Here is a 14947-nt window from a genome sequence, read left to right as displayed (position 1 = left end):
GATCATTTCGTCTCTCACAAAATGTTTCCGATTACCAGCAGGTCGTCAAAAAACGAGCCTCCCTCCCGTGGGTACCCGCAGTACATCTCCGTAACTACAAACGAGTCATGTCCGCGTTACCACCAGCACCATCCCCCAGTTCTCACCTGGAGCAGCTGGTCCTTGTGCTGGTGCAGCTTCTGGTGCAGCTGCTGCAGCTGGTCGCGGTAGGTGTCCTCCAGCCAGCGCTGCAGCTGGCGGACACTGTGCTGCAGCTGCCGCCGCTCCTGGTCCTGTCTCTGAGCCTGCTGCTGCTGCTGCTGGTCCTGGTCCAGCTGGCCGGGCCGACAGCGGCGCAGCTCCTCAAGGCTCCGCTCAGTCCAGCGTACAGATAGCGCCTGAGGACAAAGAGCAATACAAATACTTCACTTTACCCTCATACACACAGCGCCTGAGAACAGAGTGAAGAAAAATACTTCAGTTCACCACCCTACACACAGCGGAAGAAGGAGAACATGAAAGGTCACTGCACTGTCCCATATGCAGCAGGGCACAGAAAGCAGAGTATAGCTGCCACAACATTCGTGACTGAATACAGTCTCATACACCGGAAGCTGATAATCCCCACAGCAGTAAGTCCAACGCTCTCAAGTCTCCACCTCTATCCCACAATGCCCCAGTCTTGCCAGTATCTGCTCCCACCCACGCGGGTCCCCAGTGCCCGTTCCAGAGCGACTGAGTCAGCTGGAAACGACACCATCTCCGCGTGGCCCAGGTACGACAGTCGGTCGTAGTGCCATGTGTAACGACGCTGCCCAGTGGCCATCATCAACGGCGGAGTGTCGTTCCACACACCATCGGCGGGTCGTTGACCCGGTAACGACTGGGCACAGCTGAAGGTCCCACAATCGATGCCAGGCAGCTTGGAGGGCTGTTACGCAAAAGCAGCCGATGACCCGGCTCTGCAAGAAACACACGGATTCTGCGAGAAATGCGAGGAATAAGGAATCCTGCATTAGGTTGAAGTTACACGACTTGTTCGTAATGCGCCCCACTGTCTGTGATACCGAGCTCACCATCCGTTTACCAAAAGTTACGAGCAGATTCCACTCGGTTTGCAAGAAGACAAAGCACCTACCTACGCACTAAGAAACATCCTCCAGCACAAAATACGCACGCGTCCGATTCTGCCGTTGTTTTGTGTGCCGCAAACGAATGACTGCAGCAAAAAGGCTCGCCCGGGCGTTGCCATTTCATTTGGCTCCTTTCATCCGGAAATATCTCACCAACAATTTACCGCCGGTCCTCGGGCGAGGCTTCAGCAAACACGGCTCCGCGCTAAGTGGAGCCTTTTTGTCAGACAACGCGAAGTTACAAAGTCTCGCGCGAGAGTGAAACAAGCCCAAATTACCGTTTGATGTGACGGGGAGTTTGTTAAGAAGACAGGATGCGCATTAGTTATCTTGAGAGTGTGCAGGTAACATAGCTAAATGGGAAGTCCGAGATGGAGTTAGAAGATTATGAATTTGCAACGAAAATTGTTGGACAAGTCACTTGGCTTAGCAAACAGTCACTTTAAATTGTGACGTTTTTTCAAGAAAATAAGAACACTGAACGCAAACTACGAAATTGAGGTAAACATATAAGGGCAATCCACTGCGGATCTGCAAGGAAACGACCTGATCAGGACCTTGAAATCGACTAGCTTTTTGAACTAAGTGGAACTAAACTTTCGCTAAAATCACCGTGATTCACTGGGAAAACCAAGACCGGTTGGAGCGCACACAACACGAACAGAGGCTCCACATAAACAATAATTATCCTTCTCAGAGTTTCGTGTTCGGGGCTGGAGAGCTCCCTTACAGACAGTGTAACATTTGAGGACCGTTCAGGCCTCGGAGCGATGCGATAATCTACTGTGTGATGTGATGTGATGTGATGTGATGAGAGTGAGACCGGCTGCCTCGTGAGGCCAGCCGTGGTGAGACGCGGCTGCCGGGTGGCGCCTGCCTGCCAGGTGCTTAAGTCGTGACACTGGCATTTATACGGGTCACCAACAAAGGACCCGGGGCAACATATGGACGATTTCATTGGCTCTATCTCCCTCACCCCTTGTTTCTCCTAGCAGATCGTGCTTGGTCCCGAGTTTGGGCATCAGTAGGCAGCAAAACACCAGGACAGGCCGAACAACATTCGGCGGCCAGTACATCATCATGTCCCCGTCACCGGCCTTGCCCCTCACTAGTGAAATATACCCTGGTGCGTCGGCGGCATCGGAGCCTAGCATCGAGACACAGTTGTGATCAGAAGAGATATGATTTTTATGTGATACTGATCAGCACCTCTCTGGGATCAGTAAATCGACAGGCCCAATGTCCCGGTGAAACAGCCTAAGGTGTGTCGTCACCGCGGAAGGGACCGAGCACCGGCGCGCGCCGACCGACGACCGTCGGCGGGCGGAGTCGCTCAGTCAGTCGTGCGTCGGACCGCGGCGGAACCGATCGTCGGCACCGACGCGGCCAATCGTCGGCACCGACGCAGCCGACGTCCGGGATCGAGCGGCGGTGAAGGTGAGTCAGGTATCGACGGGGCACTTCGTCCGAATGATGAGGCCACTGTCTGATTAGATCTCTATGATATCTCATCCTCCCCTGGCCACCATTTTATATTTCAAGTCACAACCGCCTCCTCCACTCCCTTCCGTTTCCACCTTTCGATCCGATCCTACTCCTAGTGGAGCCAGTAGCACGCAATCCACCGATTCGCCCCTTGTTGGTAGAGCACGCAGGCTTGGTCTGCCGCGCTGGTGATCAGAAATGGCTGGGGCCGACCTCTCGCGTGCTCGGTAGAACGGCCCAGTGCGAAGTTGTGAGCCCGAAAAGTTTGGAGTGATACCAAGAAGCGACATTGCAATTTCATCGATAGCGAAGTACCAGCATGTTAAAATCCCTAGTAAAAAAATCTAATTGGATCCAAATGGATTGTCCGATTGAGTTCCTAACGGACTTTTCAAAATGATCATCCAATTGGATATCCAATTAGATATCCAATCGGATATCCAATTAGATATCCAATCGGATGTCCAATTGGATATCCAATTAGACATCCAATTGGATATCCAATTGGATATCCAATTGGATATCCAATTGGATATCCAATTGGATATCCAATTGGACATCCAATTAGACATCCAATAAGACATCCAATTGGATATCCAATTAGACATCCAATTGGATCCGATTGGATAGCCAATTAAATATCCAATTGGATCCAATAAGACATCCAATTGGATCCGTTTGAATATCCAATTAGACATCCAATTGGATCCGGTTGGGCATCCAATTTGATCCAATTTGACATCCAATCGGATCCGATTGAATTTCCAATTAGACAACCAATTGGACCCGATCGGGCATCCGATTGGATCCAATTTGTCATCCAATTGGATCCTATTGGATATCCAATAAGACATCCAATTAGATCCGATTGGGCATCCAATTGGACCCAATTTGACATCCAGTTGGATAGTGCTGTTGAATCCAATTGGATCGTATCTAATCCAATTGGATAGCCCTATGAAATCCAACTGCACAATCGGTCTAATTCAAACCATCTCTTGTTAGCCTGTATGTTGCATGATGATGTAGTGAATAAGCATCGACGATCAGGCAACCATACCAAATGCCTACCGATATTGATGTTGATTGCCAAATAAGAAATCGATAACTTCACTCCAGTGCAACCTTTCACTGAAGTGGCCCGTAGCAGCACAAACTGACTGTCGAGTCAATGCATCCAAACCGACTATGCGCTTGTCCTTTACTGGACACTTTTATGCGTGGCATCGCTATCGTTGCCGAGACCAGACCCAGAGGCACTAAACTGTCGATACTTCCAGAGTGACGGCTGCCTGTGACGGTCCGATCATACGTCACGCCACGTCACATACGTCACATGTCACACGAGCCAGTCCCTCCCGCTGAGTAGAGCGGTCAATTAGTGGCGGCGGCGGCTCCTTTGATCTCGGAGGCAACAGCATCGCCTCCGAAGATCAAAGGAACCGCCACCGGGAGCGACCGCGGGCGGTCCCCTGGGGTCAGCGCGGTAACGCGGGTCAAACAGGACCTGATTCGGGAGGACAGCAGGTGACGGGGAGCGCGCGCGAGATGAGACGGTGACCTACTTCAGAGGCGAGTGGGATGCAGATTGCTGACATCGTGCAGCCCAAGGGTGTAAATTACAAATCTAAATTATACATAAAGCACGTTTCACACTGCACAGCAAAGGCTCAGAAGGACCAGAAACGGAGAGGGATTAAGATTGCTGACACAATCTAGTGTGTGTCTAATTTGATTTAAAATGTATTATCAAGTTCTTTGAACATCACCCCTACATGCTCAACAGCTAACTTCACTAATGCTACAATAAATCATTTATTTAAACACCAGCCCATCACGGAGTGTATGTGACTACCGAATATCCCGCTGAGTAAGATGGATGGCCTGTCCCATCACAGGATGGAGCGGTCAGCTCGTGAGGCCAGCTTAAACAGATGAGCCTCTATTTGAGTCCGGCGGCCGGGACAGCCCGTCCGACAAGGGCGGGGTCCATCGGCCGGTCAACCCTACCGGTCCGTGGTGGGGACGGGGAGGGGAGGGTGCCGTGACCCCGGTGAAAGGTCAGCCGACGCCGCCGACACGGTGCTTTGTTACGGCGCCGACACTTGTCGTGCTAATTGAGTGATGAGCCCAACATCGAACTGAATGGAGCACCAGTTGCATGCCGGATGGACGAAGACGGTGGCTCGAGGCTGACCACTTAGTTGAGTGGAGGCGAGTTTAGCCTGTCAAATGTGACGGGTCTCAGCATTGATTAACTCGTGTCAGGAGCTTGTCGCCCGTGGTGCTTGAAAGCCTGCTAGCGGGGGAGCTCTTCCAATGAAGCCCCGTCGGTGAGCTTTGATCACGAAAAGCTACTGGCAGACGATTCAGCATTAAGTAAAAATGAGAACACATCGATTTTCATTTGGAAACTGCCACACATTGATAATAGATTGGGCAGCTTTCACCTTCGACAAATCGACAGGCAAACGTACACTCGTTATATTTTCATCGCCCAAGGTCGATTAATGACCGACTTTCCCGCCCGCTTCTCCCCCATCCCGCCGACTCCCGCATCCCTGTGCCCCAGTTGGCAGAGGCCGCCCTCTCATCCACCGACAAAAACGAAAATCACCGACCCAGAAGCTATCTCATTCCAGAAGCGACGCACGTCGGCCCCGAAAAACGAGCAAACAACCACCTCATCGGCGATGATACAAACCCTCCCGACGATCCTTTTAATGCCTCCGAAGGACGAAAGACTCTTCCCTGACCTCACGGAAGTCCACACTGTGCGCGGGCCATCATCCGATGGCACCCGCTGACATCAGCAGGCCCCAGCCGGATGACTATTGACTGCGGCGGCACCGGTCACTCGGGCTTTGGCAGGTCGATGTCCGCCGCCCCGGTCGGTCCATGGAAGAGGCCGGTTGCCATCCGACAGCCGAGCAGAGCTGATACCGCTGGCAGGGACCCAGCGCCGTGGCAGCGGGACTAGGCCCGACGATTGGTGAATGCCCAACGAATGATCACTGAGAATCGTTACCTATCCCACTACACAGTGGTTGGGGTAGAAGAAAGTTGATTGGATGAAGCCTAAGCACTAAGCGATGCTTGAAACCACTTGGCGAGCTCAACTTCAGGAAAGAGTAAACCATAGGCAAAGTAAAACGGGGATCCACATCCGAGAACTATTTTCACCTTAAACTTTCCTACCAACGCGAATGACGGAGTGCTAGTTCATTATCATTCCAATCTCGTTCAATAATGGCATCCATCGGGAATAAACCACGTTATTAAATCCTGAGGTCAAAAATATCGTAAGTCCGTATCAGCGATGTTCCATTACCCTCACAAAAAATGACGAAGCGGCGATTGTAATATCCTTGCCACCGTTATTGCACAGATAGGCATGCATGCATAGAAAAAAAGGATGTTAAGCAATAAGAAATTAACAGAGAGCCACAAAAACATGGCTACCTCAAGGCGATAATATACCGGCTACATGATGACAATATGAATAAACTTGTTAACAGGAAAAAAACAGCGACAAACTGGCAAATGTGCATTGTTGTCTCACCAGTCACCAAAACCCCATCCTATCAACAGCACGTCGAATTTGACCAAACTTTTCAAAACTTCGGACATTTAGCGACCCACAGGACACCGTTCGCGCCATTCCAATATCCACTCCCCCTACCTCCGTCTCAGGAGGGGGGGGGGGGGGCACCAGCGCAGCGAAGGGTCAGAGGTCACGGTTACCGCGCACCGCACGTGCCGGCCGCCCAGCAGCGTGACCTTCACCGGACAAACTGCCTGGGGGCTTCGTTCGGGGCCAAGCGAGAGCGTCCGCCTGACGCGCTCAGCTACACAGGCGGTACAGGGACCCGCAGTTGCTACTGTACACATATATTACCAATTTAGAATTGCGCTATTATTTGCTAAGTGCTGGCCATTGGAGAAAGGAAATGTAGTGCAAAGTATGGAGGAATAACACATGTTTGCTCCTAGGACGTATGTTTTGTATAATTCCTCTTACCGCAACAGATATTCTTCCAAAACTACAATCGTGCTATTTTTCTGCGCCGGTTGCCTCCCCAGAGCCCGCCCTTGGTATCGCCTATAGCTTCCGTTCCCGCTACGTGAATGAAAGTCACGTGACTACTACAGGTTTGCGCTCAGTACTAACACACCTAGCCCGAGGGCCGGTCCATAGCGGGGAGGGGTAGAACGCCAGAGCTCCAGCACAGTGGAGGTGGTGGTGGCCCGTATCATAAAGAGGCAACCGTAAGCAGAACTACAATTGGCGCAGTATAAGATTATGGTCAAATTTTCTTTAGATGTATTGATTGTCAAGAAAGTGCAATGCTTATCCGATATAATAAAGCGGTGTCCAAGGCCTTGGAAGAACTATAAAACGTATTCAGCAACGTATAAATTTCTGATCCAGGCCATGACCTTTCACCTTGCCTCCGGGGAGGACCGCTCAGGAAGCCACATACCGAACGAATCGAGGCCTCGCAGCGCGGCGGCAGAGGAGGTGGATAAACCATCGCCAGATCTTTCGGTTACTTATGTTGAAGGAGGGGGGGGGGGGTGGAGGGTGAGGGCTGTTTTCAACCCACTCACCAATCCTTTCCTTATTAACTTATAGCTTACCGAAAAATGCAACACAATGGTGGCCGTCACGAGATGTAGCGAAGAGTGCCTCAGCCACACCGGTTTTGAGTAAACTTTAAGCATTGGAATTCAGGCCAGTGATCCTGAAGCATTATTTTATTTTTGTCGTGCATAAGCTGGGATGACGTGGTTCAAGTTAATCGCGAAGAAACGGTTTTAGTTTCAGAACATTTATGAGGCTAGTCGCGCCAAATAGAATGTTGACGTGCTATCCAGATGATAGAATTTATTTGACACGAGAAGTCAAAAAGTGGCATCGTTAGTCATCCTGCATACCTATAAATCGATTCGTCACCTTGGTTCGAGCTCAATAGTTCTTTTCGTGGATGATCGGTTTCGTTTTCTTTCTTTTTTTTGGGGGGGAGGGACAGATTATGAGCCAGTAACCACCCTCCCCAGTCCCCCAAACAACAATTGTTGACAAATACTGTGATGGCCTAAGAAATGACCTCAATTGTGTTACGTAGGGGAGAATGAGGTAAGTTGAGCCGCTTTTTGTTTTTTGTAAGCTACAGGTTAACTTACTGATCATTTTTCTGCGTTTACGGGTTGGACGGACAGAGTGGTGATTTGCGCATGTAATGGTGGCCAGAAATGTTTCATACCGCTTATTTTTGTACTGAAAAGGCTACGTCAAAAATCGTCTTGCACGTTGCTCATCTTACCCCATGGGCGGGGTAAGTTGAGACACGTCGTGGGGAAAGTTGAGCATGGATAGAAAAGCGAATCTTTTCTTTTCGCCGGCGCGGCGAAGAGTGGGCTCTTTTATTTACTCCATGGCATAGATACTTATGGCAAAGTTTTTTCCCTCCCTCAAAAAGTGACTGTTTTAAGCCTTCCAATAGCTCGTCAAGTTTTCTATCACGGAAGACATCATTTTATCCTTCAGATAATCTGCAAATCACTTACAACTTGTGTAATCAACAAAGAAAAACAATTTCCTACCATTTTTATTCAGCAGAAACAAGCGCAGCTCAGTTTGGTTTTCGACAGCGGAAACAACAATGGCTTATCCGGCTCATCTTCATTCTTCCCCCAGGTGAAAATGGCTCATCTTGCCCCACCCGTGGCCATTTTCGATTAATGACACCCGCTAAGGAAAATAACCATGCACCGCAGATAACAACCATCTCATTTTAAAGGCAAAACATGTCTTAGTTATCAGGGGCGATACCACATGTTACCGGGTGCTGAGCGCATGAGAACGTTGCCGTCTCACGTGAAAGACTACAGCATCGTAAGCGAACGGCACATGGAAGCTCAAGTCAATTAGCGCCATAGGAGCTGAGAAACATGGGGTGGCTAAACTTTCCCCTTGGCTCATCTTACCTCACTCTCCCCTATTTGGGGCTCTCAACTTTGATTTATTAAAGTTTTTTGTCTGTTCATTATAAAAGCTGCAAAATTTGCCGTATCATTAAACTTTTATTGAGTTTGTATTTCACACTTATCTAGAATGAACAATTTTGTCACTGGCTTCTTTTATGAATGGAATTGGATGGTTGCATGAATGAACGAATGAATAGCTCCATTTGAGCATCAGCTGAAATCAATCCTAAAATTTAATCTACCAGTCTGCAACGAAAAGGTTTAAAAACCAGTACAAGTTAGTTGCAGTTTCTAATCTATGCCGTTTTTTAACTAAGTGTCTCATACTTAGCTCCTTAATCTTGAGCCGCTTCTCTTACGATTCATTTTATGTGGTGCTTACATTGTTCAAGAAGTTATAGTATTCGAGCTCGTTGGTCTTAAAAACTGCTATCGAAGTAAATTAAAGTGCTTCGGGCTTTGGCACTTAAAAACCAATCGATATTTAACCCTCACCCACTTATGTAGGCATTTCTTTTCAGCGTCTTACATATAGCGGAGGGGCGTAGAAACCCTCAGCCATTCGGCCCTTGATAAAAATAGCCAGAGCTTCGCTGAAAAATAAAAAAGAGCGAGCTGCTCGTGACGAGAGAAATCCGATGATTTGAGCGGCCTGGTCATCGCTGACGAGAGAAAGCCAATTATTTTTATGTCCTGGTCAATGCTGAGATCTTAGGTCACTGGTTGACCTCCCAGATCAGGTTAATAACCCAAAAGCACGGAAAATTGGGTCCTGCTAGAATTTCTACAAGTGAAGTTTGCTGGGACTTGGCTTGCTTCTGACTCCGAATTTGCACTTGCTTTGATCAAAGATGATGTATCAAAGCATTTGGAGTAGGACGGGTCACGCCAGATCACCCATTAGGCGTTCTGCCGGCTATCCATAGAATGTTAACCAGCACTTACAGCTTTGCAACATATTGCATAGGCACTATAACTGATACCTAAGTATGCCTAGTTTTCAAATGCTAAAATGAGTGCTAAATTTCAAACCAACGCTTCCTAAAAACCACAGTAAAAAGGTGTAAATTTAAGGAAGTTAACCGAGATCATTTCAAGTAAATGACCTTAACCTGAGTTTCACGTGACCTTGGCACCCACAACAATCAATGAGACAAACATTAGATAGTATATTTCACATGTTGTCACGTTGCTAATCACGAAACGACTATGGAAGCACACAGAAGATGTGCGCTGACTTTCAATTGCTATTCTGGCCTGACATGATCTTGAGAAAAATAATCACAGGTTAAAGGTAATTTGGTTCAGGGATTTAAAGTTATCAGACAAGATGCAAAAATGATAAAAGCTATTTAATTTTCCGGGAAGTTGTAAAATTGATTAACTCCAGGGCACCAAAGAATCGTCGCAATCCTTCGCTTTGCCGCGATTTATTGGTGAAAAACAGGGGGCGCGGTCTACTTACCTCTACTTATAGGTGAGGGCTAATATTCATTTTATCTGTGCTGATGAATATGCAACAATTTCTACATGAACTGAGACCAGTCCATAAGAGTATGTTTTTCTCACGGACAATGACAATATAAAAACAATGCGAATAAAACCAAACGTTTCGGACAACAACGTGCCTTCGTCAGTGGAGAAAAATAAGTGTATAGGTTTAACATCGATGAGAACTATATGCGGCACCGTCTCGGTCTGGCCAGCCGGGTTGCCGATAAAATACAAAAATGTTTATAAGCTTCCATGATGTGCTTAAAAACTGCTGAAAATATATCTTAAAAAATAAAGATAACTACTTCATCGATTTTACCGAAAGAAAACGTGTATGCCTAATTACTTATTTCTTGCCACTGACGGAGGCACTTTTTTGTGCGAAACGTCTGGTTTTATTCGTATTATTATTGCATTGTCATTCCCTGTGAGAAAAAAGGATAACTCTTCAGTTAGTAACCATAACAGCGAAACGGCTTAATGTAACACAATTCACTGTCACTGTGTATACGAAACCTATAATTGTCCCTAAAAATAATCCTATTTACAACTTTTAAAAAGATACAGCTTATGCAGCTTAGGCATATAATTTTTTTCTGCATTAAGATAATATTCATTTATATCCACAGAATATGGTAAATTAGTGCTGCTGAAGTTCGCTTTCGAAGCGTCTCCTCCAGGCATTCCACAGCTCTCGTGCCATTTTGGATCACGGAACATGGCTGGGCGCAGGACAGGCCGTCTGCGAGCTTGGACGGACCACGTGACCACCTCCTCCCCTCCCCCTCACTCCCGTCCCCTTCCCCAGCCGATCTAACCGCGCCTCAGGCAGTCGGCTCGGTCCAACCCTCACTGGTCGAGCCACGGTGCCGCCTGAGTTTGTGCCGGGTGCAAAACTGGAGCAGTAACTAGCGCCGGAACTAGAAGTCAGCACGACCGTCGTCAGATGGCAGGAGTAAATGGAATAAGCGGTTCCAGGTTTCAGAAGGAATGGGGCAGGAAAAAGCGCTGAAAACAATGTTTTGCTGATATAGCCATAAAAAGTTCACTGAATTAGGAGAGCAGCACATCGGTTTAAAGCCCTTCAGATGGTGGTTTTAATAAGCACACAATCATTTCCCAATTCGCCTCCAACGGTGTCACAGGCAAAGAATACGCTGAAATACTAGTGTGTACAGAAGCAACTGCGGGTCCCTGTACCACGGGCTGCATGGCAATCAGGGGATCCGCGCACTCCGCCGAACGTGAACGCGCATATATGTTAGGAGCTGTGCGGAGCGGAGAGTGCTAGTCAAACACATCTAAGATCAGATCATCTTCAGAAGTGCCGCTAAAGTGGCAGAAGAATCGCTAAAGATCCCAGAGTTTCGAGCAGCCTTATGCAAAGCATCACAACGCGTGCTTGTTGCATGCAATATCATTCAAGCCAAATCCAGCACATGCTGAATATGCTATGGCTGGCCTGCCCTCGGCGTGGTGCCTCGCTAAATATGTCAGTTCCCCAGCTCAGGCCCTGGGACTCGAATATCCCCAACTCAGCCCTAAGACCCAGTCATCTCACGGGCTTCGCCACCAAAGCCCGGCTGTCACCGTCGTTTAGTCCTAGCTGACCTTCAAATCAGTCCCTGGAGCCCAGCGTTCCTCAGCTCAGTCTCCGGGACCGGACTGTCCCCCAGCTCCATGGCCCAACTGTCCATCCCTGACAGTAAGCTCGGTAGATACAGGCTAGTCAGACCGCCATGCCGTGACGACAACCGCAGACCAGCAGCGGCGGCCGTAGACGACGCACGAATAATCGATTCCCATTTGCCGGTGCTCGGACGCTAAGTGGGTCCTCGTCGGCCCCTAATTCCGAGCCGGTAGCCGCCTCAAGCACGGGGCACAAACAGTCTCATCTGGCCCGATGCTTGGCATGCAGTGTCCTGAATCTTCGCAGCTACATTGGGAATAGAACTGCGTGGCAACATAGTCATCGACAAAGCAGTGTGCGTATGAACAAAGGCAGGCGGACTGAACTGTTTTGAACACCTTTCTCTGATTGTGTTACCGATTCCGTTTCGCCTGCTACCCAGCTGGCGTCTCGGAGACCCCTGATACAATACAGCTCCTTGCGCCGCCAGCACCGACCGGGCCCCCAAGACGCCAGCAAATCCCCAGCAGAAATCTAACCCGCTTACCGAATAGAAAACAATAAAAGAAATCCGGCGCGCGATGCGCATCACGTTTCGCTCTCCCCACTTAGGCTCGAGGCCGACTCGTAAGTTCAAAAATCGCCGACGCGTAGCACTATTCCCCTACACAGCATAGAAATCACAAGCAGGCAATATCGATATAGGTTCCACCATTCTCGACCATAGAATATCATCGATGGGTATTTATCCAGTTTCACTAACGCGAAATGTCTGCATACGACGAAACCTTTTCAACGTTTCAACTTTATATCGTGTCGGAGGACCGGCGCCGGCATAACACCTCAGTCCTCCGACCCATTCCTGACAAACTCCCGAGTCCTGACTCCTGGCAGTCTCTCGACAGACTCGACAAGACTCCGCTCCGTTCCTGACTCGGCCAGTGGTGGTCTGACTCAGCAGAGTCGCCGACCCTGCTGACTCGGACAGACTGACATTGTGCTGACTCGGGACATTGTGCTGACTCCGATGAGGCACCGCGTACGTGACAGGACGCTGTCGCCTATTCCAGACGGAGCGTCGTCGTCGATTCTGGACAGAAATAGTAGTTGGACGGGACAAGGCTCTGAAAGGCGACCAAGAGCAGGAGACGACGAAAATAGGAAAGAATTGGCGATGATAGAAATGTCGACGGGTGCGATCAACGTCGGGCTGACTTTCTTGGCTGCCTTTCTCGCAGATATTCGCTCATACTGCGTCAGTTCGTCTAAATTCGCTTCTTGAATGGCTTTTGCAAACAGCTCTTTTTTGTGTTGCTTGCGACCTTCCTTTGCAGAAAAGCTAACAATGCTGTTGAAAAATGTTTCAGATTTAATTTAAAAAAATGATTTCAGACATCCCATCTCGCCAAATATGTACTGGTTCCATCAGCCTATTGTGGTCTCTTATCGTCAAACGAACTCTCAAGCTTCCATCTTGTCGCGCACTGCCGGAAGCACTGCCGGCCTCGGCACTGATACAGACAAGCGGTGCCGATACCGCCCCGTAGCCACTGCCCGCGTTCCTCTGAGGATCTCGTCCGGTGCCGATCCCCGCCACCTATCGGCCGCACCGCCCCAGTCCGTCATAACCACTCATCAGGGGCGGGCAGGCCGTGATAAGAGGCGGCACACGGCAGGCACAACGCCGCTGACCGATACATAAATATAATAGCATTCCTTGCCCAATATCCAGTAATCCACTCTTTTCACCACTGCACTGGCTCACCAACAATCTTCACAAGCGTCTTTGCATGTATCTTCACAACCTATAATCACTTCATACCAAGCAATCTTCTATTTCTTGTCGGTTACTTTGTTACGGAGCGAGCGAAGCGAGCGTAGTCTTCCCTTCCCTTAGGAAATAGTTCACTTTCACGAAATTATTTTTTTTGCAATGGATTTGTGATTTTTTATGTTCAAAATGATCAGCAAAGAAAATAAAACCTTTTTACAACAAAAAATTATTTTCTATATTTTTGATATAGGAAGAACTTTTCAGTTTCTGTAAGGCACACGCGATCCAGTATGAAAAGAGCATGGGTCCCGAAAATTCTTCAGAAACTAAGAAATTATCGCGGCCACCGGCATTTGGGCGATCTGCTCGTGCTTTTGTTACTGGAGCGCCTCACTGGAGCGAATTTCTCTAGAGTTCTCGTAGATAATTTCTCTAGTTTCTGAAGAATTTTCGGGACCCATGCTCGTTTCATACTGGATGCGAATATATGCAAGGCACACATCCTCAACGCAAGACACATTTTTCGGGACGAGAAATAGAATATCTTTGCCTAGGGTGATCGTTGGGCTGTAAAAGCTCCTGATTTATGCTCGTCTCAGCCCAAGCTACGGAACTGCTATTCCAGTTCAAAACCCATGTTAAAATGTGAACTATTTCCTTTAACGGAAATTTCTGAGTATGAGCGGCCGGCCGGCCGGCCGTGCGGACGCTTTTGCGAGGCTTATATCTCAGCAACCACTTGACCGATTTACACGCGGTAATTTTTGTAGGGTAGCTTCATTCCTTCTACCAAGTATTGGACTACTCCCGATGCATGTGGGTGACTCCTTATGCACGTGCCACGTGCAAAACGAAGAGGTGTCAGTTTTGTAATTGTTGCAATATCTCGGTAACTACTTGGCCGATTGCGCTGAAAGTTGGCATGTAGGTAGGCACCCACTAGGCACTGCATATCCATGTGCCAGAGTTGGGGTGCTGCTGCACGTGCGCACGTGCAGGGGTCGTTTCCAGATCTCGAGAACGGCTGGACCGATGGCGCTCAAATTTGGTACACGGTTAGGGACCAGCTAGTAGGGTGCCGTGCACAAGTCAGTTGGGACCCATTTTGCACGTGCGCACGTGCAGGATGCCGCTTCCAGATCTCGAGAACGGCTGGGCCGATTGTGCTCAAATTTGGCACATCGCTAGAGACCGGTTAGTAGGGTGCCGTGCTCAAGTCAGTTGGAGGTACCCCCTCGAAATTTCGCACGTGCAAGGCTCACCCTCTCGCTCGCTCCGTTAGTCGCCCCAAAAGGCGTTATACTGGTGCTATGCTTCGTGTCGAACCACACGGCGCTAGCTGGCAATAATTCATTCCCATCTACAATAGGGTTGGGACCTATCTGCATGCTCTGTATGTTTTGGTAAAATAAAAAAGCTCAGAATTTTTAATGATTTAATTTAAAATCACTTTGTTAAAAA

At 48.6% G+C, this 14947-nt stretch overlaps 1 protein-coding gene across 1 annotated transcript in view; it reads right to left on the bottom strand.

Annotated features, from left to right (window-relative positions):
* Positions 1-14947, bottom strand: part of LOC122375351 (plectin-like) — a gene marked incomplete at its 5' end in the record, with an annotated part of 76908 nt that overhangs the window by 39687 nt on the left and 22274 nt on the right. Inside the window, one exon of the mRNA XM_043354693.1 lies at positions 147-377. Within this exon, the coding sequence (XP_043210628.1) occupies positions 147-377 (231 nt within the window). The remainder of the gene's footprint in view (positions 1-146; positions 378-14947) is intronic.

Source organism: Amphibalanus amphitrite, unplaced genomic scaffold (genome assembly GCF_019059575.1).
Source record: "Amphibalanus amphitrite isolate SeventyFive unplaced genomic scaffold, NRLGWU_Aamphi_draft 001822F_arrow, whole genome shotgun sequence".
NCBI classification, from domain to species: domain Eukaryota; kingdom Metazoa; phylum Arthropoda; class Thecostraca; order Balanomorpha; family Balanidae; genus Amphibalanus; species Amphibalanus amphitrite.
Note: the sequence above shows the minus strand (reverse complement) of the source record. Positions and strands in the feature narration are given on the sequence as shown.